Raw genomic sequence first — 26,985 nt, 5'->3', positions numbered from 1 at the left:
TGGTTGATGTGTCAAATGAGGCCGAAAGGTCCAACAGGATAAATGCGCCAGGCCCCCCGATCCACAATCTGGGCCAAATTGTCAGCCACTGCCACCAAGATAGATTTGGTACTATGACCGGTATTATGACCAGGACAAAAACCTGCTTGGAAAGGGTCAATACACCCAGATTCCTCGAGAAAGGAGCAAAGAAGCGGCATCACTAGAGCTTCCAGGAGTTTCATGGGAAATGTGACCAGTAAAGAATAGGAGGAATATGAGCTGATGCAAACTAGGCATTAGCTTCCACCGCAAGGGGTGGTAAAACGCTACAGAAAATCTCTTTGAGAATCTTAAGTGGGATGGGATCAGCTGGACAAGAGGATTGAAGGGCAAGCACAACCATAGAGACAGCCGCTTCTGTGAAGACTGGAAAAGAGGACCAGCATGGAGGAGGCCAGTAAGGCGGACTTGGCCACTCCCTGCCGACAACGCAGGCGCCGGGGTGGCAATCATTTTCTTACAAATGAGAGATTTTATCATCAAAGTAGTTGGATAACGCATCACATAGCCCTTGGGAGGGAGGCGCAATCCATCATGATCCAGGATCCCTGAACCTGAAGGCACGACTCTTGCAGCCTTAGAGTTTATGAGCTGCCAGCGAACTGCAGGGAGGTGCTTGCCAAAGCCAGGGTGTCGTCGACACTAAGGTGCTACGGCCATAAGTGGAAGCGTTTATCTACGTGGTGCCGGTCACAGAAGATTACATCTCTGAGGGTCACGGCCCCACAGATTCTTCCTTACTTGGCAAAAGCTGGTCTGGCTCACGCTTCAATCAAGGTACACCTGGTGGCTATCTCGCGCTACACCAGATCCCCGGAAAGATGCTTGCTGTGGTACCACATACTCATCAAGGAGTTTCTCAATGGGCTTTTTTTATCCTTCCCTGGCATGGGAACTCAATGTAGTCCTGACAAGACTTATGTGGGCACCCTTTGAACCTATGCATCAATCCCCACTCAAGTTGCTCTTGTGGAAGACGGCATTCCTCGTGGCCATCACCTCAGCCAGACGAGTGGGTGAGATCCAGGTTCTGTCCTGCAAGCAGCTGCATCCCACTTTCCACGAATAGAGGGTGGTGCTGCATACGCACCCCTCTTTCATGCCAAAGGTTCAGTCGGAATTCCACCTCAACGAACCTTTTGGTGTTACCGGTTTTCTCTTCCCAAAACCTTTGTCGCTGGTGGAGAGGAACTTGCATTCTGTCAGGATTCCATGGTACATTTCTAGAGTTTCAAGGGTTCATAACCTTAAAAGACAGACCATTACTATTCCAAGGTAAATTAAATAGACATACATTTACATTACTTAATTAAGAATTCATCATTAGCATCAGAAAACCTTTTGAATGTAGGTTACTTAGAGGTGTGATGTTTGGATTGACAATTGAACTATTATAAATATTCCTTAATGTACATTCAGGAATCACTTGAATCCCCGAAGCAAGATGGAGTTTTTTCTGCAGCACTGATTGGTTTAAATAGTTATGAGGTCATTTGGAATGTTGCTCCGAGTTTCCAACTGCCTTTCATTTTAGTATCCTTTAAGACAGGTCGCAGTTTAGTTAGCTCTAGCAAAGAATATATTCAAGTATATTTAATTCTAGTTTTTTAAGAAGATTTTTGAATATCCAATTACTACTAATTCTAAGCTGAAGTGAAGTTTATCCAAGAAGCTGAAGAAGTCGTACAGATGAAGCAAGCTAAGTTTATTTATTCTACAAAGTCTAATGTCAAGGATTTTCAGTTCGATTTACTTTGAAAAATACTGGGTGGAAATCAAATGCTAATATTTATTCTTTTTTGAGGAAAATAAGATTCAGTGTACTATTTTGAACTTTTATTGTTACGCTTCCATTCTGCTTCTGAAGGTGTATTTCCCTGAACAACTGCGCGTTTAATATTTACTAACCAGGCGCGCGTAACTCTTAGTGTTTTACTCGCATGTTTGATTTTTCTCGCTCGCAGTTCTTTCGGGAGCATTATTTTTCGGTTCGAGTATTACGTCACGCGCGGCTCTGAGGTTAGAAGAAGGAACCTTACGAACGTTTTAAGCGTGTGCAAGCATCGTGACGTCGTTTCAGGAAGTGCTCGTTTGCAGGACTATAATATTGAGCACGATACGCGTCGTGACATTTTTTAGTTCTGAAGGCATCGTTTCTAAAGACAATTGAGTAGAGAAGCGTTGTCGGCTGACATTCGTTTTTTCAGGAAGTAAAAGGCTAGAGGAACTCTCTACAGCAATGCTGATCTTTTAAGGAGGTTACATTTTTTTTTTGACATCGTAATTTATTGCAAGTTCATTAAGACTCTAATTCAAGTAACAGACTTTCCATATGCAATAAATACGAGAAAAAGTATTTTAAGAAGTTCATTTATGAAAAATATTATCACAGTAGAAGAAGAAGAAAACATTGAGTTCTGATTTCCAGACTTCAGCTCAGCTACTAACTGAATAAGCCTATCAGCAATAAAGCATAGGCTACAGGTACTACAAGGAGAGTGGTAACATTTTAGTAAACTTAGCTAGAGTGGATTGATTATTAATATATACATATATTTGTCTCCTAGATCTCACAGACACGGAGGTGTATTTCCAGCTCCAGGCCAGACAGAACAGAAGAACAAGTTACTTTCTTACCTGGTAACGTTCTTTCGATGACGTTGAGGCCGATGCCCCCCGCCCGCTTTCTTCTTGGCCGCCGCTGAGACGACCGAGTCAGGGGTCTGTTGTGCCCTAAGGCACAAAGGAGCCGCGTCGGGGACCCGCTACTTCTTCTCGTACCGATCCCCTCTTGGCAGGCGTCGTAGACGGGTTCTTGAGAAGGCTGAGGCCCTCGTCCCAGATGTCATCCAGCAGAGGCACGACGAGGACTGTTTTCCTCTTGGCCTCGCGCCGTTGGTAGAGGAAGCCTTCCTTCTCTTCGGGGCATAGCTGAAAAAGCTTGGATGCCCTGGCGATCATTGCATGGAAAGATCCGATCTCGTCGGGCGGGGAGGCCTGGGCTGGGGGCGATGGGAGCTCCGTCCCGCCGTCACCGCCGTCGTCGGTACCCGTTGTGGCCGTGTCCGTTCCTGTGTCATCCCCAGGGATGGGGGACATGGGCAAAAGTGGAGTAGGCCGCGAGGGCTGAAAAGGTGGGGCTGGATGGATAAGTCTTCTCTTGTTCGGGGGGCTTCCCGCTGGGCCTGGCTCTGGCTCCTCAACCGGGCCTGGTTCCGGTTCCTCCGTCGGTGGTAAGGGCAATCTGGTCCTTATCTAACGATAACATAACGATTGTATTGCCAACAAAGTGGCTGCCGAGTTGTCCTGCGGCTCCGGAAGCGACGGGTGACTAGGACCCTCGCCGGTGCCGCAGTCGCTCTCGTCGTTACCTTCGTCGGGATCCCTCGCGTGGGCACCGGCCTCTTCGACGCCCTCGTCGAGGCCCTCTAAGACTTCTACCAGCTTCTCCTCGGATGCTGTGTCCGTGTCCACCGCCCCCCCCTCTCTTTCCGCTGGGGTCTTCATAGGGGTCTTTTCGATGGGTCTGAAAGAGGCTGCCCTCCGCGGAGGCAGGGAGACTCTGGGCCCCGAGGTCGCCTCCACTGGTGTAGCCTCCACAGGCTGCGCCAGGGCCGCCGCAACTTCCTCAATAGAGGCCTTGGCCGGGTGAATCAAGGCCTTTGCCACCTTATGCAGTCCTGTGGCCTTCACCTTGGGGGGAGGGTCACCGCCTCGCTCCCCCTCGGCCGGATCCTTCAAGCTCGACCGGGGCCTCTCCAGAAGCTTCGCCAGGTTCTCGGCCTTCCTCTTCCCTGAGCTAGAGCGTTGGCTCGTGGTTGATGGCGCTGGGGAGGATGCGCCCTGCCTGGCAGCCGAGGAGCCAGACCGTTCGGCGCTCCCGGTGCCCACGGACTCACAGTGCTTTGCCTTCTGTTGGGCCCCCGTCGCCCGGGCGCCCTCACAGGACTTAGAAGAACGCTCGGACTTCTTCTTCTCACCTGACAGACTCTTTCCTTCCAGCCAGTTGGAGAGACGAAGGTTTCGATCCCCAATGGTCCGTTCCAACATGTTCCCGCAAAACGCACAGTCCTTCTCCACGTGCGTTTTGTCCTCATGAAGGCAGTATAGACATTTCGAATGCTCGTCCTCCTTGAACACATTCTGCAGCTGGCATCCAGGGCAAACCCTGAACAGCTTTCCGAGCATCAAGCTTCCTTTCTTCTGGGCCATGTTCGGGAAGGCCACAGAACTCAGACTCCTCCAAGAAGCGCAACTCGACAAAATCTTCACCCTTGAGGGGCGCAGAAAAATCCGACACGGATCCCCGTTAATCGGATGTAGAGACGGTGGAGCTTGAGGCCCTATTTGACCGAAAAAAATCAGAATTCCCTTTGAAAAAAGCGTGAAAACGCAGCAAAAGCTCGAGAGCTAAACAAGAGGACTCCCAACACTTGAGCGTGCGGTAAAAATCTGAGGATGGCTGCCAGAGGCAGGGCTTAGGGAGAGGGCAGTCATTGGCTGAGGGCAGTATAACCCAGAGACCAGTGATTGGTTACTACTGAGAAAGACAGATCAGAAACGAAACATACTGATTTTTTCTTTACCGAGGATTCCCGGCCTGACGACAGGGAATATTCATGAGCATGTGAATCCATGCCAGACCCCATGCTGGAGAACAGGTTTTGAACCCTCTCGGCGGGGAAGACGAGGCCGTCCTTTGATCGAATTAGAGCCCCTAGGAATGGTTTGAGTTGACTGGGGTCTAAGCTGGATTTATTATCGTTGATAGAGAATCCCAGGCTGAATAAAAGATCTATCATCTTTTGGGTATTTGATAAACATGTTTCGTAGGAGTCCCCTGTTATGAGCCAGTCGTCGAGGTAAGGATAAACTGTAATGGATTAGCTGCGCAGGTGTGCTGCCGCTACTGCTAGTACCTTCGTAAATAACCATGGTGCAGATGCTATGCCCAAGGGTAGTACACTGAACTGATAATGTTTGTCTTCTATCATAAAACTGAGGTACTTTCTGTGAGCTGGCAACATCGAAATATGAAAGTATGCATCTTTCATATCCAGAGTTGCCATGTAATCCCCCTGTGTAAGCAGAGGAATTACTTCCTGCAGGGTGACCATGCAAAATGTCTGGTTTTACAAACTTGTTCGCTGGGCGCCGATCTAGAACAGGATGCATGGTTAGATCCTTTTTGGGTAAAAGGAAGTACACTGAATAAATACCCTCCTTTATCTGTGATAGAGGTACGATCTCTATGGCTCCTTTTTTTCCAGTATCTCGACTTATTGAAGTATGCGAAGATGTTCTGGTGTTAGTCTTCGTTGACATGGAGGTCTGTATTTTGGGGATTGGTTGAACTCTACATAGCACCCATCGGCTATAGGCTATGGTTTTTAGCACCCACTGGTCCGTGGTTATTCCATCCCATGCTTTCAGGAATTATGTCAACCGGCCCCCGACCAGAGAGACATGGGAGGGGACCCGAATCTTCAAGTCATTTGGAGCCTGAGGCAGGAGAACCTCTGGGGGTCGGGTTCCTGCCTCTTCCCTTACCACGCTGCTGTCCCCTTTGCGGGTACGGGGTATTGTAAGTATTGGTTCCCTGTGGAGAGTTCCAGTTGTTTCCTGAAGGGTATTGCTGACGAGTGGAGCGTTGGCCACAAAAAAAACTTCAGTTTCCAAATCCTCGCCTTGTGGAAGGTCTCTGGGTGATTTGGTCCAAACCTTTTAGGGTTTCATGTTTTTTTCCGCAGTCTCTACAGCCTCATCAACCGCCTTTCCAAACAAGTTGGATTCCTCCGCAGGTTTTTTTTTTTTATAAGAGATGCTTGCGTCTCAGGTGTTAACCCTGAGTTTCGGAGCCACGCATCTCTTTTGAGAGAATGCCTTGAGCAAGGGCTCGGCTGGCGGTCTCGGCAGAATCCAAAGTGTTCTTTAAAATACTTTGGTTAACTTGCCTACCTTCAGAGACTCTGGTAAGTAGGAGCGTCCGTAGAGGTTCTGGAGCTTCTTGTAGGCCTTCTTGTATTAAAGCCCACTGCGCATCTGCGTAACTGGCTAATAGACTAGTGTTATTGGCGATACGCATGGAGTACGCTGACGCTGTGGTAACACTCTTGCCCAGGGCATAAAGTCTTTTCCCTTGTCAGTGGGAGCCTCACCTGTTGATAAAGGTGGTTATTTGAAAACTTGGTTATTTAACAAATACTAACTTAACTGAACGCGTTAAATAATATGTGACCTGCTACTTTGACCAACTGAATTGAGTATAAGAATTGTGATCATATGATTTATTTGTATCTTAAAATATGTTCTGTGTGATGGTAACTGTAATTGTATAAAAATGCCTCAATTTATTGAATTTTCACTGTGATACCCGTGGGTCTGGGCGAGTAACAAATGTAATAAATAAAATAAAGGGACCACTGCTCTTTTCCTTGTGGTACGGACTACCAAAGAATCTGGGGTAGAAAGACCTCCAATGTACAGAGGGTCTGATGGAGAAGGGCGGAAGAGTTTTTCAATTCTTGGGTTTACACCTCTCGTAAGAGCAGGCGTACACAAAGATGGAGCAATGAGTTTCTTAATTGAATTGAGTAGGGGGATGGCTTGGCTGGTTGGCGGCTTCTCTGAGTATATCCTCAAAGAAGTTGGCTTCAGGTGCTGTTTCTTCCATGGCGATTTTAAAGTGATCAGCTGCTTTACGTAACATTACATTAAATGTTACTTGATCATCAATAGGAGAGGAATTCCTTGTAGGGGTGTTAATTCCTTGTAGGGGTGTTTTAAGGAGACTCCAAAGCCAGAATATCTGGGTCCGGTTCTTGTGTCTCTGGAGATTGCCATGGTTGAGGGTCACCCACATCTGGGTCCTCCCCCCAGCCTTCAATGGGCCCATGTTCCTCTTCATTATAAAAGGGATTTTCCTGTACCTTAACTGGTGGCATGTTCTCCTCAGTGAGGTCATAATTATATGTGTCCTTTTCTAAAGAGGGGTCAAAAAGCCTTGGGAATTTGGCTCTATGGTTAGCAGGGCTTTCTTCCCTTGGCCTTCTTGGTATAGGTTGTTCTACACGTGATATGAATTTGTCTAGCCTTTCCATGCAGTCCTCAAACTTTTCCCTAGTCCAGACTGACGATTTAGAACAGTCTAGGGGTGGAAAAGTGTCTCTCAGGGGGTCTTCTGTCGTAAAAGTGTCCCTAGCACTCTTCCGTTGAAAAACTTAGAGCTATGTGCCTTAGCGTTGAAAGAAAGTCTTTCTCACTCAGAGAATTCCTCTGGCGGGACAGATGAAGGATGGGCATCTTTCTTTCCTTCTTTCGGCTTCTGATCGCTTCCCTTAATTCTCAGCGGATCTTTGGGTCTTTCAGAGACTTTCGGAGAGTCCCTAGCCTGCAGTCTATGTGAATCGGCAGCCACAATTCTTGCCAGACTTACTTCGAAGTCCTCACCGGTCGGGAGACACGTAGGTACATCTGACGATTGTACGGGAGTCTGTTTCGGGTGAATCGGGGCCTGCCACCTTTTCGGGCAGTGCCGTAACTTTCGGCGGTGTCTTGAGTCTTCCGCTTCTCGCCGCCGTACGTGTTTCCTATGATGCATGTCAATGTAACTGTGTTTTGGGGGTAGCGCCCTTTGTTTTGGTTTGCCCAGACAGGCACGCATGCGGCTGCAGGTAGAGCTGCCGATCTGCGGGTGTCACCTGAGTTACCGTTGCACCCGTTGGCGCCAAATTCTTTTTCGACGTAGTCGAAGAAAGGCTAGGGGTTGTGTGCTTAGTGTCATGCACATGGCTGTCTTTGTCACCGGGGTGTGAGATCCCCATAGCAGAGCTCGAAAGGTCAACAACCTCCGGTTGTAGCAGCAGTGGGAGAAGTATCAGCCTTGGACATACCATAGGCCGCCCACCGTTTTACTCTATGCTCTTTCAAGGTCTTGGGGCTGAGGAGCTTACAGGCTGAACACCCTTCCTCTTTATGATCGAGCGGCAAGCACCGGTTACACCGTCTGTGCTTATCCTTCCATGGGAATTTGCTCTTACAAATAGGGCAAAATCTAAATTGAGCCATCTCCATAGCTGAGGTTACACAGAGTGACTAAGACAGACAGGGAAAGGGGGACGAACGGGAAAGGCATTTTCAGTTTCGAAAAGAAATGTCCACACAACCCCACTCTCGCTACTGTATAGGCCGGCGAAAGGCCCGGCCACATGGTCGGCGAAGTCGACGGAATCCCCTTCCGTTGAAATTCACAGGTCTTCGGCGTAAACTGGAACAGCAGTCGAGACAAGGGACGGAAGGGGTATTATTAAAATGTATTTATAGAATACTCAAACAAAGGTCGTAGGACAATAGCAATGTTCTTTACGAACTCTGCATAGGGGCGACCAGTTATCTGGGTGGAAAAAAACAATCTGAGGGACCTCTACACACGAGGGATCCTGGGTACACTACACGTCACGTAGGGATATTGTTAAAGGCACGCCCATGTCGACGTCCCCTTTCAATTCTCGAAAGACAAGATGCAATACTCCGCAGTGACCACTGGATGTCGGACTATGCTCAGCATGTGATTCTAAGCAGATTGACAAACATCAGAAATTATATTTATATGATAAGGCATTTATAACGGGCCTATAAACAAGTGTTTTAAGGCTTGGCGAGGCAAGAGAGGGGAAACAGTGTGAAGACAGAGACAACGATCCTACTAGGCCAGATGACATTGAGATTGCGTAAGTGCAGGGGAGGGGAGAGGGGGAAAAGGGCAGTGGGCAGGGGGCAGTGCAATACATAGGATAACAATAAAATGAATAAACACAATAAATAAGACAATAAATAAAAAGTTCAGCCAGCTGGTAGCAAGTGCAAGGGTAAGTGCAGACATCAGGGGTCAAGTGCTAGTAGGAGCGGTAGAGATACAGAAACAGTCCCCGAGTGCAAGGGTTGCCAGTGTAAGTGTGCAACTAGCAGGGAGGCGGGGGGGACTTGGGCCCGAGATCAGACGGTAGCCAGGTAACCAGTGCAGTTTAGATTCAGCCAGGAGATCAACAGGGGAGAGGAGGAGAGAAAGCAGAAGCAAAGAGGAAGGTCTTAAGGTGCTTCCGGGACCAGAGATTGTTCTCCTCAAGTTTCAGAGAGGCAGGGAGGCCCCAGCAGAAGAAAGATCTACCACCAACTAGCTGCTTGGAGAAGCGATGGACCCCAAGTGAGTTGGAGGCGGACGAGCAAAGAGCTCTAGATGGAAGATATTTAGGAAGAGAGAGTTGAAGGTATTGAGGTCCCAGGCCCCAGAAGGCCTTATGGACAATGCAGACTGTTTTGAACTTAATCCTCGCCGCCACTTGGAGCCAGTGCAGAGATTTCAGTCCAGGAGAGATATGATCCTCATGACAGGGGCAAGAACAGAGTATCAGATATAGCAGAGTGGAGAGTGGAAAGGGCTGTGTCAGGGTGTGAGTCAGCCAAGGAGTGGAAGGTGGATGAGAACGCGGCAGCGAAAGCCTCAACTGAGACACGCCTTATGGGTCGGATAACCGAGAAGGTAGGTGGCAGTGCTGGAGTTGGCTTGGCCTGAGGGGTAGAGAGGGTGAATTGGGAGGAAACGAGAAAGTGATCACTCCAAGAGAGAGGAGTGGTGAGAGGGATCGAAAGGGGAAGGCCTAAGAGATCAGTACATTCAGAGTGTGCCCTGTAAAGTGAGTCCGGCCAGAGGGGAGAATAGAGAGTGAGCGAGAGTCGCAAAGGTTGCGAAAGAGTACAGTGGAAGGACAGGGAGCACACAGGCGGATGTTGAAGTCACCAAGAAGGAGGAGTTGAGTGGTTGAGACCAGGGGGGGAAGAGGAGTGGTCCACCCACTCTTGAGGAAGGAGGAGATCTGACCAGGTGGCCGATAGATTGTAGCCACAGTAAGGGAATGGCCAGGAGAGAGAAAGAGCCTGCAGACAAGGCATTCGAAGGAGGAGTAGGCCTCTGTAGGAATGACGGAGGCAGGAATCCACTCAGGGAAGATCAGGGTTACACCCGCTCCGGGTCTGTTGGATCAGGCTGCAGAGAGGATCTTGTAGCCAGCAAGGAGGAGAGTGTAAAAGCTTGTGACAGAGCTGGCCATGAGCCATGTCTCGGTGAGACGGAGGACATTGAGGTCAAGTTCCTCCAGGAGGCGCCAGATGTCAGGAGTGTGACAGCTGAGCGAGAGTTTAGAGTGGCAAAATGGAGAAGGTTGCCGTCCTTGAAAGACTTCCGGGGAGGGGTACAAATCAGAGGTATGGCCTGCGGTGGTGTAGAAGCAGCCCGAGGGGAAGGGGGGGGGGCAGAAGAGGAAGGAGGAGAGGGCAAGGTAGCCAAGGAGGAGACAGCAGGGGAAGGCAAGGAAGCCATGGAGGGGAGAGAGGGGACAGCAGGAGAAGAAAGGAAATTGATGAGGCGCGGGAAGCGTCTATCAAAGAGAAGGTTGGTTTGAGGGCCTTGAACCAAGATGGTACCATTCAAGTAAACATTAACAATGACCATAGAAGAGTTGAAGGAGGCTAGGAGGGCCTCCCATTGGGTGCCACCATTAACGGGAGAGGAAGAGAAGGGGGAGATCATAGAAACCATATGTAGAGTCCGTAGGTCTGGCGAGGGAACGACAAAGAGGATGTCGGTGAAAGTTTGCCTGGAGGAGGCACTGGTATAGGTGTCGGCGATAGGGAGGCCTGGGTTGGAGACCAGGATATCCTTATAAACTTCTTCCTATCAGATTTAGTGAGGAGAGCAGGATAGTCGATAGAGAAGCAGTTAGAAAAGATAGGCGATCACCATAGAGTAGGTAGGGAGAGGAGGGAAGTGGAAGGGGAGAACACTAGGGAAGGACGCAAGCAGACGAGACAGACGTGACAAGTTGCAATTGGACAAGTTGACAATTGGATAAGACAACAGGTGCTTAGATAGTGGTAGAAGGTTCGCTAGATGAGTGCTTTGTTAGGAGGCCAAACCACAGAACGGCACTACTTTCACAATGCAATTTTTAAATACTGGAGAAAAACACACCAGTTTGAGATTCCTGAATAGCGGAGAAAAGGCCAAGGTTTCACAATGCAATTTTTAAATACTCGCAATCTAATTATAAACCGGAGAAAGCACACTAAGTTTGAGATCCATTTCCCGATTTGCATCCATTTCCCGGTTTCTCAGCTCCATCTGGCGAGTCACTGGCTGTTGACTGCTTAACGGAAGGCAGGGCAAGAGCTGGACCTTTTGGATCTGTAGCTTGCATTCTTTAAGGCAAGGTACTCCCTTCTTGACTGAGCTAGTTGTAGACGCAGATGATGTAGACTAGGAAGATGAAACTGGCGATTGCTGTTGCATACTGTGGGTCCGCATTGTCCCCTCATTCTGGTGATGTTACCCCTTGGAAATTCCAAATTGCTGCTAGCAATTGCACCTTTTTCAGGTCTCTGTCTTGAATTTTCTGCATTCAATGTGCAATCAGCAATAGCCAGTTTGCAGGGCATAGCAGCTATAGGCGTTTCACGATATCTTTTGGCAACACCCAAACAATGGCTACATATGCAAGGATGGTTGCATGCTTCCCTGTGTTTGGGGGAAGGAGACTGATCAACAACTAAGCAACACCGATTCCTGCAATCCATACCTGCTCACCTTATGGTAGTGTGGATGACTGAGCAGTAAACTCTTACCATGGCAATTGTGTGCTTAGGATACGACATAATATTTAAATAAGAGATTGCCCACACAGAAGAGGTTAAAAAATAGGGTATAGTTTGGGAAGGTAACTAGCTTTGGTCCAGGGACACATGTACAGAGTTAAATCGGTAGTGAATCTCACAGGGAAGAGAGAAAATAAAAAATAAAAACTCCATGTACATATGCCTCACGTTTGTAGACAGGTACAAAACCTCTGCAAAAGCGAACCATAACTATTGCATTCATGACACTAAAATGCTCCCTGTCAAAATCGAAAATTAGCTGTGCCTGACCCACAGATTTCTATATAGCAAAGGGTCCAAGTATCTGTTTCCCTACACTCCTAACTAGGCTCCACCACCCAAATTTAAAAGCCTTATGCAAAGGGGGGAAAGCCTTTGCAGTGTCTGCACAAAAACATGGAATTAATCATCTACCTTTTTGAAAACTGAACCGAATTAGAAAAAGTCAAATATAACTCTCAAATCAGCATTGATATCCACCAAGACTTTGTTACCATTTGTTTTGCTTGGTGTTAAGTTGGATAAAAAAAAAATAAGCCCTGGTGGGAGGATTTTGGGAGGGCAACCTAGTTATGGTAAACTGAGGTTAGCCAAAACCTGAAAGAAGTAATGTGGTGGGTCAGACATAGGAGACGGACAAGAAGACATAATTCAACGGTCGTTTATTAAAGGAAAAGAATCCTCAACCAACCCCAGGTCTACAATGACTTCTCTCTAACTTCAAAGAACAAACTGGTGCTCGCCAGGATGTGGCTCATAAAGTTAATCCTCTGTCCCTAAATTTAAACCTACCTTAACCTATGTTTGTGCTACCACTAAAACTAAACAATATTACACGGCTTAAGTCAGTTAAGAATCACTAAAATATGGCTTCAGGTGGATGATTTCTGACCCCCACAACGCACTTCTGTCTTTAGTTCAGTGTCTCTCAGACCACGGCAGGCTGACAATTTTCAAACATGGTTTCTTATAACTCCTAGAAAAGGTTACTCTGAATCCATATGCAAAAAACCTTAAATGTTCAAACAGTGCTTTTCCACCTCCAAGTGGTTTATGTTCTGGACTCTGTTGTCCTCGACAAGTCCAGAACATAAACTACGGCTACTGTATCGGAGTGGCTATGGACCCCGCACAAAAGGGTGCAAAGGAAAATCAAAGACTACCCCATATTGAGCACCATATGGAGCACATGGCGGACAGGCAAGGAAATGCGCAAAATCACTACCTGGTCGTCCCCGCTCAGCCACCTATGGTCACCCGGCATAAACAATCACACCCCCAACGTGGGGAGGTTCCAACCATGGTATGAGGCGGGCCAAGAAAGGGTGGGGCAGCTACAGAGAAAAGATTTGTTCATCACTCTACCAGAGCTGACGGAGGCATTGGGTATAGGCACTCTATCCACATTCCAGTTTATCCAACTAAAAGGTGTATTAACAAAACGCGAATGGAGAGACAAACTTAAAAGAGACTTTACCCCGTTTGAGAGACTCTTGGACTCTAAATCCGACATGAAAGGTCTCATATCCGCAATGTACCAAGAGTTAATAGCGGCAGGAGAGGGATCCACGGACCCCCTGAGAACTAGATGGGAAAAAGATATTGGAGAAGAGATACAACCTGACCAATGGGAAATAATGTGTGAGAGGCTTCCAAGACCTCCATATCCAGCCAATACAAACTAAACGCCATCAAACTCTTACACAGGTGGCAATACGACCCCCTACGACTCTCCAAAATGTCCCAAACAATGAGCCCAAGTTGCTGGAGAAAATGTAGAGAAACAGACAACTACTGGCATATGTGGTGGGGTTGCCCACGCATCAAAGTGTTGGCAAGTGTTTCAGGGTGGATCAAGCAAATAGACGGGATTCAAAGAGACGCCGATCCCTACTTAATATTAACAGTTCCAGGAAAGAATGAATGGATCAACTTGGCATCAAACATTTATTCAATGGAAACAATTACCGCCTCCCTACATGATAAAGCGGCCCAATGCAAAGCTTTATGGGCGGACTTTAAGAATAAATACCTTGCAACGACCTCAGACTCCCAACCGGGGGAGCCCACAGGGTCCTGAAACTAGACGCCAAACCCAGCAAATCACTGTGGAAGGAGACTCAAGTGGTAACAGAACTGCCAGACATTGGAACTATGTTCACTGTGCCTTCGTAGCTCCCACGCTACAAGAACGTGCATAAGATGTATGCTAATCCAAGAAGGGGTGGGGGTGTTGATGTGATACACCCAGAGATATGGAATTACTGTCAAATTAAGAAAGTGAAATGATATAACATGTTCCGTCTCAGTTAAGCTATTATATGTTAATGGAGGTGTACAACATAATGTGACATTTCTCATTTTCCTTTGTTTTTCTCCTTTTATGTTATTCATTTAAAATGAATAAAACCAAATTAAAATAAAAAAAATACATGACTCCCGAGATTTTTAGCTACCAGTGTTCTCGGTCGGAAAAAAATCATGGTAGTTCGTTGTAAAACCACTGCCACCAGCCATTACGATAGGAAAGGGTAGCATTTGACTGCTTCATGAGTTTCTAGAAACGGGATACTAGGTAACCCCTTCAGCACTCTACAGGAAGATAGTATGTGCTGCGTCTAGGAATTTAAAAGACTAGTAAAGTCAATTTAACTTTACATTTACTGGGAAACTGTAGTTTATCCCAGAGAAGGGAGTTAGACCTTTGGGAAGTCTAAAAGACATCCTGTGTGACTGCACTGAGGGTGCTGTGTAACACACATGAAAAGATGAGCCTAAAACTCCATAATCAAAGAACACAAGAGTAAAACACACAGCAAAATACTTGAAAGAGTGGGAAAAAAGGCTCACACTCTTTCCAGGTAACAAAAAATCAAGTCCTCAAAATCCAGCAAAGTTGGTCGGGGTCTCTAGGATGAAGGAATTAGCACATTTATGAGAATTCTCCCTAACAATAGGTAAGTATTGTGACACAAAACCAAACATAGATACACATTCAGCATTAGGAGAATACAATTACATATTGATTATTATTATTAGTTCCATGCAGATGAAGGGATAATAGGCAAAACCACCAAAACAACATCTTCTCTCAAGTCCAACCCTGAAATGGTATGGCGCTGTGCGTCCAATGGTCACAAGGTTGAATGTATAGCTTTTATGTTGGATCTTATTCCGATGTGATGCAGAGGGCTGTAGTGGTGCTTCTTTTAAAACATTTTTAAAGTTAGATAGGTATTTAGTAAAGTTCAGGTAAGTACTCGGATCACGGTTGTATGCCCAGGGTACCCTATGGGAGACAGGGAGAGACAGCAACAGGTATGTAGACTTACCCCCTGGCTCGGAATGTTCTGAATTACACTTGTGTAGGTTCCAGACGTTGTTCTAGCTTCTTTTTTCTTGTGACCACTGTGATGGTCGTCTAGACCGAAGGGGACTTTGTTTCTTGGGATTTAGTTTTGGGCTGTCATGGTTCACAGGAATCTGTTCCAGGCAGTTTCCAGTTAAGACAAAGGAAAACATCTGCAGGAGAGATGGCCACAGGACACCTCATGGACAATGAAGCGGCGACAGGTGATCGTACAGCGGCAAACACAGAAGCAGCCGCAGCACAGCTTCCATTGGATGTAGAAAGCTGTCCATGCAGGCGCCGGCAACTTGTGGCACAAGCTGGAAATCTGCATAGTCCCAAGGCTCTGCTCAGAACGATGACGGCTGTACTGTAGCGAGGTAGACCAGGTGGGAGCTATTCAGTCCATTGGTTGGTCCAAGGAGACTACCGATGGCTCAGCAGACACGGATCCTCTAGCAAGAGCTGAGACTAGTTGTTGCCACAGGTTCTGGGATCAAAGCACCAACAAGGGCCTTCTTGAGATGAGAACAAAAGAACAGGTCTACACCGGGGCACCACTGGAGTCTATGCTGGTCAGCTGCAGCGGTTGTCAGCAGGCTGATTTTTCTTCGTAGAAGTCTTGGCTCCAACAGTGATTTAATGAACAGTGGCAGGAGTCCCCCTATTATCCAAGATTTAGGCTGGGAGCAAGCCAAAGCCCATCAATAGTAAGGATCTGCAAGATTAAAACAGCTCAGGGCTGTCCAATCATGTGCAATCACTGGTCATCACATCCGCCCAGTGACAGATGCTCGGGAACCAGAGGTTGTGGATTGGGACTAGACAGTCGCAGCCCCTTCCTCTGATTCACACACACAAAGAATTCATAAAGCGTATCATAGCCTCTCCGTACTGACAGTCTAAAGGGACTAGACAGTTTCCCCAAAAGAGCAAAACGGGCACAGAAAGTAAAGAAGGCTTTTTACTGACCTCAAAAAGTCAGGGCAGGGATCAAAACAAGCAAAAGGAATAGGGGTCCCATAGGAATCTATGGAGGAAAATGTGTAAAAATAAAACCTTTAATACTAGGTCTCACCTGTAATGATCCCTCCTCCCCCTTCCCCTGGTTATATTGCTCAAGTGTTGCTTCACTGGCTAGTTGATATATGTAAAACAGAAATGTGCACTAATCTGTACAGTAACACGATTGATTGCACTGCCCTACTCTGCCCCTTGATTACAGTAAACCAAAACAAGCAGAAACATGCCTAGTTTACTTTAGTTTTTCTGCCTTTTAATTATGGTTTTATTGATAAATGAGTTTCTAATGTTGAATTGGGTTCCATTTGTTGCAACTTGTTTCAGAATCCTGCTCATGGGTGAAGATATTCATCTTTTAATTGGGCAATACTTTCTTCAGTGGTTGCCGATAACAGGTCTTTTAACTAGGGCAGCAATCCATTAACCACCTAAGCCCAGTTCTGAAGGTATTACTGCCATCAGCACCGGGTAAGGTAGTTGTTAACTAACGGCAAAGTATTTTTTGTATGTAAAAATTGTTGACTGCATCCTTTCAGAAAACAAAATAATCTCAAAGAAAAAATGTATACAAGGAAAATTGACAAGGAGGCGATTGCTCTAACAGTGCATCACGACAGGACAGTTTGGGGGTGGGTGGGCAACCTTATTTTTTCTTTAATGGAGAATAGAATGAGGGACTTCTTAGGTATATCACGTTTAGAGTCAGTGGTTCTTGATTAGCCACCACACAGTAGCAAGATGCTAAATATTAAATAACTTTCTTTACAATCATAACAAAAATGGATGCACTACGTTAAATTCACAAAGAATAAGTCACATCCACAGGAAACAAAGTGTACCCCTATTCTGAGCCCTAAACAGATGGGATATTAATTCATGAAACATATGAAATTAGACAAATATGGTCAAGCAACAAGTGAAAGAGACTATTTAAAATGGTTTACCTGTAAAACTGTTCTTGAGGTGGTAGAGCCCAAGTGATAGTCAAAGCATGAACCTTTCGAATTGGAACAACTAAACAAACAAAATGTAGTACACTCGTTAAACATGAAAGCAGGGTAATTTTGTATATCATCAGGAATGTAGTCACAACTTAATGTTAGATTAATAGTGGCATTATTTTAATCAAGTATCAGCGATTGGTGATGTATTAATTTGTATAAATAACACCTCTGAATAGTAAAACCACTCACCTCTATAAAGTGTATTAAATCCTGGTGTATTAAAAGGCTCAGTTAGATGACTAAAATCTGGCTTCCGTAAACCACTAAAAAAAAGAAAACAGGTTAGTAATTATATGATATATGATAAGTCATTTATAACTTGCCTTTACACAAGTGTTTCTAAGCGCAACATAAATAATAGTCTTAGCCCTTCAACATTTGAACAAAGCAAAATTAGATTTTATAAGCAGAAAATATATACAAATTAACCAAGCTAAGAAGCTGAAGATTACCAAGAGTAATGTATCCCTTTCTGAGGCTTGTGGATCTGCTTAGAATAACAGGCTTTGGATAGGATTAGCAAGCAGTACTAAGATTTAGGCTGGGAGCAAGCAAAAGCTGAGTTATTAGAAGGTAGCGCTGCAAAGAGATGATGTTTCAGCACTGCATGTCCCACATGTGCATCACCCCTAGAATGTGTGTCCAGACAGTAATGTTGGGTAAAGGTGTGTATTGCACTCTAAGTGGCAACCTTGCAAATGACATCTAAAGGCACGTTTGCTATGAAGGCTAAAGTTGCCCCAGTGCCTCAAGTTGAGTGTGCTCTGGGCTTAAAGTGCAATGTTCTCTTGGCAAGAGAGTAACAGAGTTGGATGCAGTTGACAACATTTGGAAATCGCTGCTTTAGCGATAGGGGGCTCCTTCCCTTCCAGCAGCTACAGATACAAAGAAACAATCTGTCTTTCTGATAGGCTTTGTCTTTTGAAGGTAGAACATGACAGCTATGGGTACATCCAGTGGATGCAGACTTGGCCCTGCTGAGATTGTTGGGTTTTGGAAAAAAACACGAAGATCTATACTTTGACATTTTTATATGAATTTGGGTGAGTGCGAGTATGTGTCGTAGCACCACCTTGTCTATGTTTAGGACTACAACTACAAAGGGGTCTTGTACAGACTGAGGGTGTAGTTCACTGACCCTTCTGATAGAAGTAACGGCTATTTGGAAGGCTATTAGGAAGGCCGTTTTGCATGCAAGGTGTTTGTGGCTGGCTTTGGGCATAGGCTCGAAGGCCCCACATGAGCCTTGTGAGTACAACATTGAGGTCCCAGCCGGGAGTAGGATTAGAGATGGCACGGTACAGTTCTGACGCCCTCCATGAAATCTTTAAACACGGGCACCTTCCATCACAAAAACAAATTCAGCGACGTGGTGTAAGCGGAGAGAGCCGCTAGGTGAACTTTGAGTTCAAGACTAATCCCGAGTCAAGTAGGTAGAGCAGGTAGTTGACTATATTAGTGGGTGAACAGTTGGTTGGATTGACAGAACGTGTTCTGCACCATAATACAAAGCGTTTCCATTTGAGAAGTAGCAGTGCAGTGTGTTAGGCTTGCGTGCCTCCTTGCGCATTTCCATGCATCTTTGTTCTAGGAGGAGCCAAGCTGCTAAATTCAGCTTCTGAAGGCATGGGTTCAGCGTTGTTCCCTGATCCTGGGTCAGCAGGTTGTCTGTGCAGGGTAGCGTCATGGGGAGGACACAGGGACATCATTTGTAAGTGTGAGAACCAGGTCTGGAGGGCCCACAATGGAGTCATTAGGATTAGCGTTACTTTTCCCGATGTAGCTTGTGGACTATCTGGTTGAGCAGAGGTGTCAGGGAAGGGGGGAGGATGGGTATGGGATGCAGGGGCAGTGTGCGGGGGGTTGGGGGAGCATATGCATATTTCCCTGACCAGTTCATCAGAAGTGTGTTCCCCTTGCAGGGCGTGGCCAGCAGCCATGGTGTGAGGAGGCTTTACTAAGAGCTCCTGCTTGGTCCGATATGATCCGGAGAAAGAACACAAGTTTTTTTAATAACCTAAACGGACGTACACCTGCCCAAGCACTTACAGAGTGAGCTTTCCGCCTGTGGAACACTATGCCCTTGTGGTGGGATAGAACGGCGCTTCGGGAATTTCACCGGAATGCTGCAGAGAAAAGAAAATGGTGCCTGCAACTGCATCCCTTTGCAGTGCGCCTGAATATGTGGATACTGTGAGCACAGAGGCAAGACAGGCAACGAGAGAATACCTGGTGAGTGCGGACCAGCTGCAGCCCACCTGAGCAAACACCAAATCATATGTGCGAGTGGTAGCGAAGCACCAACCCGCTAATTTGCTACGGAGTCCTCCCCTGCACGCCTGCACTGGCTGGGTGTCATACTGAGCCTCGTACCTGAGCCCCCGCAAGCGTGCATCTAAGCAACACACTCAACTGGTTAATACCCGGAGAGTACAGACCAGCGGAGGACCGCCTGAGCACACGCAAGTGCACAAATAAGCGTGCTAACAGGGCTCCTACCTGCTCAACAGCCCTGAGGTCCAAGCCAGCACCGACCAGCGGTCACAAGGAACCCCGCTGAGACCTCCCGGGCTCCCAAAAGTCAACGCGCAGAGTCGCGGCAGCATCAGAAGTGTTGGATTTCATGCTGCACCCTGAATGACGGAGTTCAGACTCACATGCACCTCCTGCTGTGGCAGTTACACTTCCTTATTGACCGCGGAAGGCGCGAGACACTGCTCAAACATAATTGGGAACTTCCAAGCACACCAGTAGTGCAGTGTGCACATCAAGCCCCTGGCAGCACAAATCTACGCCATGGCCACTAGAGAAATCATCAAGCCCCTAGCTTACCAAGTTCACATCATGGCCCTAGATCTTTTTAAGGTGGGTACCAGGCCTATTTACACATGAAAATCTTGCAAATACGACATCTTTATTATTTTCCTGGGTACATTTACACACAGGTTTAGAGCAGAGGGCAGTGCGAAGGTCAGGTTACTTGATAGAAACTAGGCGGCTTCTTTTAATTTTTATCTACATGTTTGTAATTGCAAGCCACCTCTGAAACACAATATATTTCTCTGAAGCCTTTATAAAAAAGAAACTGCACACTGTGATGAAAGGAATGGTTTCTTCCCATTCAGCTTTAGAAGCACTGTGCATATTTTCCTAGAATCTTAGGATTGTATAATTAGATGGAAAACTAAGTTGCAATTGAGAATTAAGTTCTGGTGCTGTGTGCATAATCATGCGGAGGCAGATCATTTTTACACTGATAATTTACACTTTAATGTGTAAAATTATGACTATGCAGAGTCTACTTTACATTTATTCAACCTTTCAGTAAATGGGGTAAATTACTATAAATGGTCAGTGGCAGCAGAGTCTTTGCTCAAGGGCAAGTGATTGTCATTACACGAATCACAGATGTTCTAGCCTCTCAAATCTTCAAGACTACAATTAAAACATCCAAAACCTGACTGTCCAGGAAGTGCAAACGCTGTTCAAAAACAATCCAATGAAAGTTACATTTGTAATAGAAATAGTAACTCCGCAAAACCTGTCCCTGTGATAATCCAGGTATTTAACTTTATGTAGTGCTTCATAAATGGTTTGTCCAACATCTAGGTACTGTGATTATTATACCTCAGTCGATACTCTGTTAACCGACCTCTGAAGGATGTTCGCCAATAAAATAGCTCAGCCGGTTGAGCATTCATTGCTGCAAGATATGAGTGATCTTTACGTTGCAGGCTCGAATCCCGGCAAGTCCAACTCAGCCTTTCATCCTTTCGAGGTCAATAAAGGAGTACCGACTTTGGTTTGGTGGTAATAGTGATAAATATGTTCGATGTACAGCGCTTGGCCAAAAGCGCTATATAAATAACCATTTGACCATTAGATTAGATGTTGAATTTAGCCTAGAGTCATTGCCTCTCTGCACGGTTGTATCATAAAATTGGCATACCATTAGGTAGTAATAGCGCCAGAAAATAAGGACTCATTAAACATCAAATGACAATTCTGCTATCGAACCTCAAAACACACAATACAATTAATGTTTGCTTTACTATGTAATTGGCTAGGTTATTGTGATTTCAACATTTAAATATATACAGGAGAGATCAAATAGCCAGACCACAGAAATAATGAAAGGTGAATTCTGTCACACTGCAGAAAGCCGCCGTATGGTAATGATTTCCATACAGTCTGTGCATGCGTCGGCTGGATGTCACATGCATTTTACTTTTGCAAAGGAGAAAAGTAATTTTTACTCTCTTAAAATCACATTAACTCTCAAAGTTTAAAAACAGGGAGTAAAATACTCCCACTTCAAAATCTTATCTGGATCACTGGGTACTACCATAAGTAAAGATATGTCATCCTTATTCCCGCTAGCAGGCTTAACCAAGATGCGCTATGATAGACTTCCTGTTCTAGCTTTGCAGTGAAGCGTAGATCCGTTCAGATATCTAGGCGTCAACATAGATCATTAGCCCGTGCTGGAACATGCCAATAATACTCTAAATGCACTGGATAGTATAAAAAAAATCAATGTAGTTCTGGACTAAACTTCCCCTCTCACTAATGGGCACTATTAAAAATGGGGGTGCTGCCCAGGCTCCTACATCAAATCGCAAACATCCCATACAATATACCGAAAACGTTCTTCAAAAGCTTAAGATTCCCTATGTAGAGAGTTCTTATGGCACAATGGATGTAGGATAGCACTGCCCTCCCTACAGAGGCTCTATGACGAGGGTGGCATCAAGGCCCCACATTTTAGGTATACCACATTGCAGGCCAATTGCAGCATGTAGTGGGCTGGCTGGCAGATGAGCCTGTAGCAGAAATATTACTTCAGCCCCCAGCGCCCAATTACTTTCTCAAAGAACTATTGAGGCATAAGAAGTCCCGGCCCACCCAGAATTCAAACTTAACGCTAGGCATTCTAATGTGGGATAGGGCTATCAAAATGATAAGACTGACCAATTGACAGTACAAATCCCCTTCGCCTCACTGGTACCGATCATATCCCAGGCTCGGCTGGGTATTCGCACACATTGGGATCTTTTCGGTATCACCACAATAGAAGACCTCATAAACGGCACTTCCTTCATACTTTTCAGTAATCAATACCGGCAACACCACGGCCAGTACCTGTTGCACCGCACCATCCAGAACATAATATTTCACAGATAGCCAACATATGGGCGAAATAATGGAAACACAATGGGCCTCATTCCGAGATTGGTGGTAGTCATGGCACTATTTGAACCATGACTGCCACCAATAACGGGTCCGGCACCGGTCTAGTTCAATGGGACTTACCGGTGTAGTCCAACCTTTACGGGACCGGTAAGTCCCCATTGAAAATGCCATTCTCCAGTCCCATTTGAGCCCCCATAGAGCTCAATGGGAATGGGGAGGGCGCAAATAACGGGCTTGCGTATGTCAAGTCCATTATTGGCGCCCTGGTCCCTTAACCGGTCCCGTCCATAACGCCTGGTCAGACCAGGCGTTACTGGAGGGACCCGCTAAGGGACCTTGTTGTAGGGCGGTAAGGGATTACCGGCACTGGTCTCCTTACCGGTGCCCGGTATCCCTTACCACCCACCTTAGAATGAACCCCAATCTGTAGTTAACACCCTGTACAACATAGAGAGTGGTCACGCAATATCGAGGATATATGATTTCTTGCTGAAAAGTGGTCCCCCTGGAGTTCTGGCGATTAGGAGCAAATGGAAAGAGGACCTAGGCATCCCGTTCCTATACACAGACTGGGCAAAGATTTTGCGTTATCACAAGAAAGTATCATGCAACGCTAGACTACAGTTGATCCAGCTGTTCATTACCCACAGGGCAGATCTGACGTCCCTCAAAATAAAGTTTCCCCGAAGCCACCACACAACACTGCCACAGATGCAACGCCCCAGATGCTGGCCTGCTACACATGTTCTGGACATGCCCAACTATGGTGGAATTTTGGAGTAGCGTCTAAATTGGGCAAACCAGGTATTATTACAAACCCGCCATCACCTTCGGCTTGCCTACGGAGACCCTTTACGTGCCCCAAAACTACACGGTACACATCTAAAATGAAGGATCTGGCATATATCCTAGCCAAACGTAGGATAGCTAAGTCAAAGAAATCTCCTCGTGGCCCCAACATAGCAGAGCGGTGGCGCGATCTCCAGAAATGGGTAGGGGGCCGAGACAGCGGCTTGAGGCACACGTCACACTTGTGTTCCTGGGACAACAACGAGGACATTAAATCATGGATAGCATTAACACCACCATTATTTGCCTCAGTACCCGACGGCTCAGTAATAACAGACATTCCGCCACCAATAACACAGATGACTCAACCCTAACATACTCTATATGCAAGGACCAATCGGCTACCTTACGGGCAACTCAGAGTAGGGAGGGAGTTTGGGTAGGGGTGGGAGGGAAAGTTGGGGGAACAGTTAAAAGTTAAAATAAATCCTATTACGTCATGTGAAAAAGACCTTCATAGTAAAAAAAAAGTATAAGCAATATTACAATGCATTTATGTACTTTTTTAGTAACTTAGAAAATCAATAAAATTGTTTTTTTTTTTTAAAAAAGTGCGTTCCTCTTGGATCTTTTCGGGGGCAACCTGGACGCGTAATCTTGGCATTGTGCATTTTCCAGGGTTGCTAAAAGGTCCATCTCTAGGAACCCCCAGTTTGAGAAGAAGTTAAGCATGGTTAGTTGCTATTCATGCTCTGAGGCTAGCATTGTACTTCTGCTTAGTACGTCTGCCAGAGAACTGAGTTCCACAGAAACATGTTGTGCCAGTAAGTCCATGTGATGCAGTGCCCACCAACAGATGTTCTGGGCTCGTTTGGTCAGCCCTGGAGAATGAGTACCCCTCCTGTTGGTTTACATAAAACTGGACTGTGGTGAGGTCTGTAAGGACTAGGACTGTTTTGTGAGCTAGCTGAATGATGAATGCTTGAAGTGCTTTGAGAATGGCTAGTAGATCGAGAAGGTTGATGTGCTTCCTGGTTAGTGCCTGTGTCCATAGGCCGTGAGCAGTGCGATTGAGGAAGTGAGCACTCCACCTGGTCATCGATGTGTCTGTCGTGAGTGGCCTCGATCGCTGGTGTGTGGGGAAAGGCTGGCCTCTTCGCAGTTTGCCTCTGTTCCACCTCAATAGCGATTGAACCAGGGGTTGCACAACCACCACTAGATTGTTCAAAAAATGTGCTTTCGATCATTGTTTCACTAGCCCGTCTTGCATTGGACGCATGCACAGCTTGGCGTGAGGCACTAGGTAGGTGCAGGAAGCCATCATTCCCATCAGACGCATTGCCTTTCGTATCGTCGCTTGACGACAGGCTACATATGGAGGTATATGAAACAGCATGTTGGGACCCTCTCTTCCAATGGTTAGACTAGTCGGACGTCTGTTTTGTTTAGTGTCCCCAGAAAAACAAGTTACTTACCCCGGGTAACGTTCTATCAACTGGATGTTTCTCCCACATATTCCTCATCTTTGAATCTTTGATATTGGCTATCCAGCTTCAGCCGCTTTGGAAAAAATGTTTTCGGCAGAGGGCATTGTGCATCGATGCAGTCGACTTGATGTCCCTCAAACGCCTCCGTCTCGAGGGAAGTGTCATTGAAGGTATATATGGCACACGCAACACCCGTTGGCTTCAGTTCTGTTTTTCTTACAGTAGAAACTACCAGCATTACCACAGGTTTGACCGTACTAAATTGTGACAGAGCAAAAGCTGTAATAGCATGGGAAATTCTACTGTGGGGTAGGCTGAGAGGGCTATGAGGAATACGTGAGAGGAACATCCAGTCGAAAGAACGTTACCTGGGGTAAGTAACTTGTTCTTCGAATGGATTGTGTACTCCCACATATTCCTCATCTTTGATAGACTCCCAAAGTAGTGTGTGTTTTGGCAGAGGGAGTAAGAATTTAGTTTTCAATGGTTTTAATGAACCGAATGGAGGACAGCTTTTCCAAAACTTCCATCATGACCGAGGGAAGACTCAAGGCAGTAATCCATTGTGAACGTGTGAATAGTAGACCACGTAGCTGCCTCACAAATGTTTTTGATCGTACATCCCTTTGCAGGGCTATAGGAGATAGCCAAGCCCCTGGTGGAATGGGCCCTTAATCCTTCGGGAGGATCCTTGCCCGCCAGCCTGTAGCATTCCGAAATTGCCAGAATGATCCACCTGGATAAGGTCTGTTTTGTCAAAGCCTGACCCAGTTTGTGACTTGTATACCCTATAAAAAGCTGATCGTCAATACGAAGTTTGGATGGTCTTGATATGTAAAAGCTCACAGCTCAGAGCTCTGCGTGGATCCAATCTATGTAATCTCTCCTCTTTGCCAGGATGAGGTGGAGGATAGAAAGTGGGCAATACAATTTTCTGCCCTACATGAAAATCAGAAATGATTTGGGGTAAAAATGAAGGCTTAACCCTCAGAACAACCCTATCCTTGTGGGAGATAGTAAAGGGTGGCTTGGATGATAGTGCAGGCAATTCACTCACTCTATGGGCTGAAGTTAATGCTACCAAGAGAATGGTTTTAAATGTTAACAACTTTAACGGACATGACTGTAAAGATTCAAAAGGTGCACACAGACATTTTAGTACCAGATTATGGTCCCAAACTGGAACCTGGAAAGGCGATGGAGGTTTGGGGAGACACATTGGTGAGCGTTAGGGAGAATTCTCATAAATGTGCTAATTCCCTTCACCTTAGAGACCCATTGCAACTTTGCTGGATTTTGAGGACTTGATTTTTTTTCCTGGAAAGTGTGTAAGCCTTTATTTCCCCCACTCTTTCATGTATTTTGATGTGCGTTTTACATTTGTGTTCTTTGATTATGGAGTTTTAGATAACTCCATAGGCATCACTGTTTCATGTGTGTTACACAGCACCCTCAGTGAAACTTATGACATAGGTTCACCCATTTTATATCATGATCATTGATGGTTAAACAAAAATGTAGGCTGTCTCAATCCCATTTATGAAAATACAGCCAATTCATGGTCCGTATTTAGACCCATATTAACTTTTCTGTATTGACAAATTAGCCTTGCTTCCAACTGCCTCAATTTCAATTCTAAATTTTCAATTCTAAATTACCCCCTCTTTGTGGTAGTGTGACTTTAGCCATCTCTACGAATCTTATATCCTTCTTATTCTCCATTTGATAGGTATTTTGCCAGAGAGTGGCTAGAGGGTACTTTACATGAAGGTTAGCAATGGTAGAAAGATGTTCACGAATTCTAATTTTCAAAGGCCTAATGGTGCTTCCAAGATAATGGTAGCCACATACACAGATAATACAGTAGACCACAAATTTACAATTGCAATTGATGAAAGATTCAACATAATTGCCCAATGATCCAAAACTCACAATTCTGGTTTCGAGGTGCCAATTGTATTTATTTTGTGGGGGGAAAAGGTGGGTTCTTCCATGAACCAGGTAACCTTATGTTATTTGTGCTAAATTGCACTATAATTATTGTTAAATTACAACATGTGTGGAAAATGTTTGACAAAATGCTATGATGATTTGAATGGATGATTGGTAACCCTTGTTTTTTTTAGGGTTTTTCATTTATAGGTGTATTGGTGTATAATTGAAAATATGCTATTGACAAATGCAGTCTCAGAAGAGCAGTGGCTCGAAACATGTGTCAGGCTGCCCTAGCTTTCAACCATATATATGTAATTTAGCATTATTACAAAATATTCTGACACACGCGCAGTGTGAATGTATTCTTGGTTGTAGAAGTTACCTGTTGGTAGGGTTTGAGCAGTAAACCCTAGATAGAAATTTTGGCATTCACCTGCTGCAATTTGTGGAGAACAAT

General features: G+C 45.7%; 1 protein-coding gene across 1 annotated transcript in view; it reads right to left on the bottom strand.

Annotated features, from left to right (window-relative positions):
- Window positions 1–26,985, bottom strand: part of NRDC (nardilysin convertase) — a 1,236,039-nt gene that overhangs the window by 1,032,770 nt on the left and 176,284 nt on the right. The window contains exons 9-10 of the mRNA XM_069642204.1: window positions 17,314–17,387; window positions 17,065–17,134 (exon numbers count right to left, since the gene is read on the bottom strand). Of these exons, the coding sequence (XP_069498305.1) occupies window positions 17,065–17,134; window positions 17,314–17,387 (144 nt within the window). The remainder of the gene's footprint in view (window positions 1–17,064; window positions 17,135–17,313; window positions 17,388–26,985) is intronic.

This window comes from Ambystoma mexicanum, chromosome 1q, assembly GCF_040938575.1.
Source record: "Ambystoma mexicanum isolate Mex_15411 chromosome 1q, UKY_AmexF1_1, whole genome shotgun sequence".
Classification (NCBI taxonomy): Eukaryota; Metazoa; Chordata; class Amphibia; order Caudata; family Ambystomatidae; genus Ambystoma; species Ambystoma mexicanum.
The sequence above is the reverse complement of the archived record's forward strand: the minus strand, read 5'-3'. Positions and strand labels throughout refer to the sequence as shown.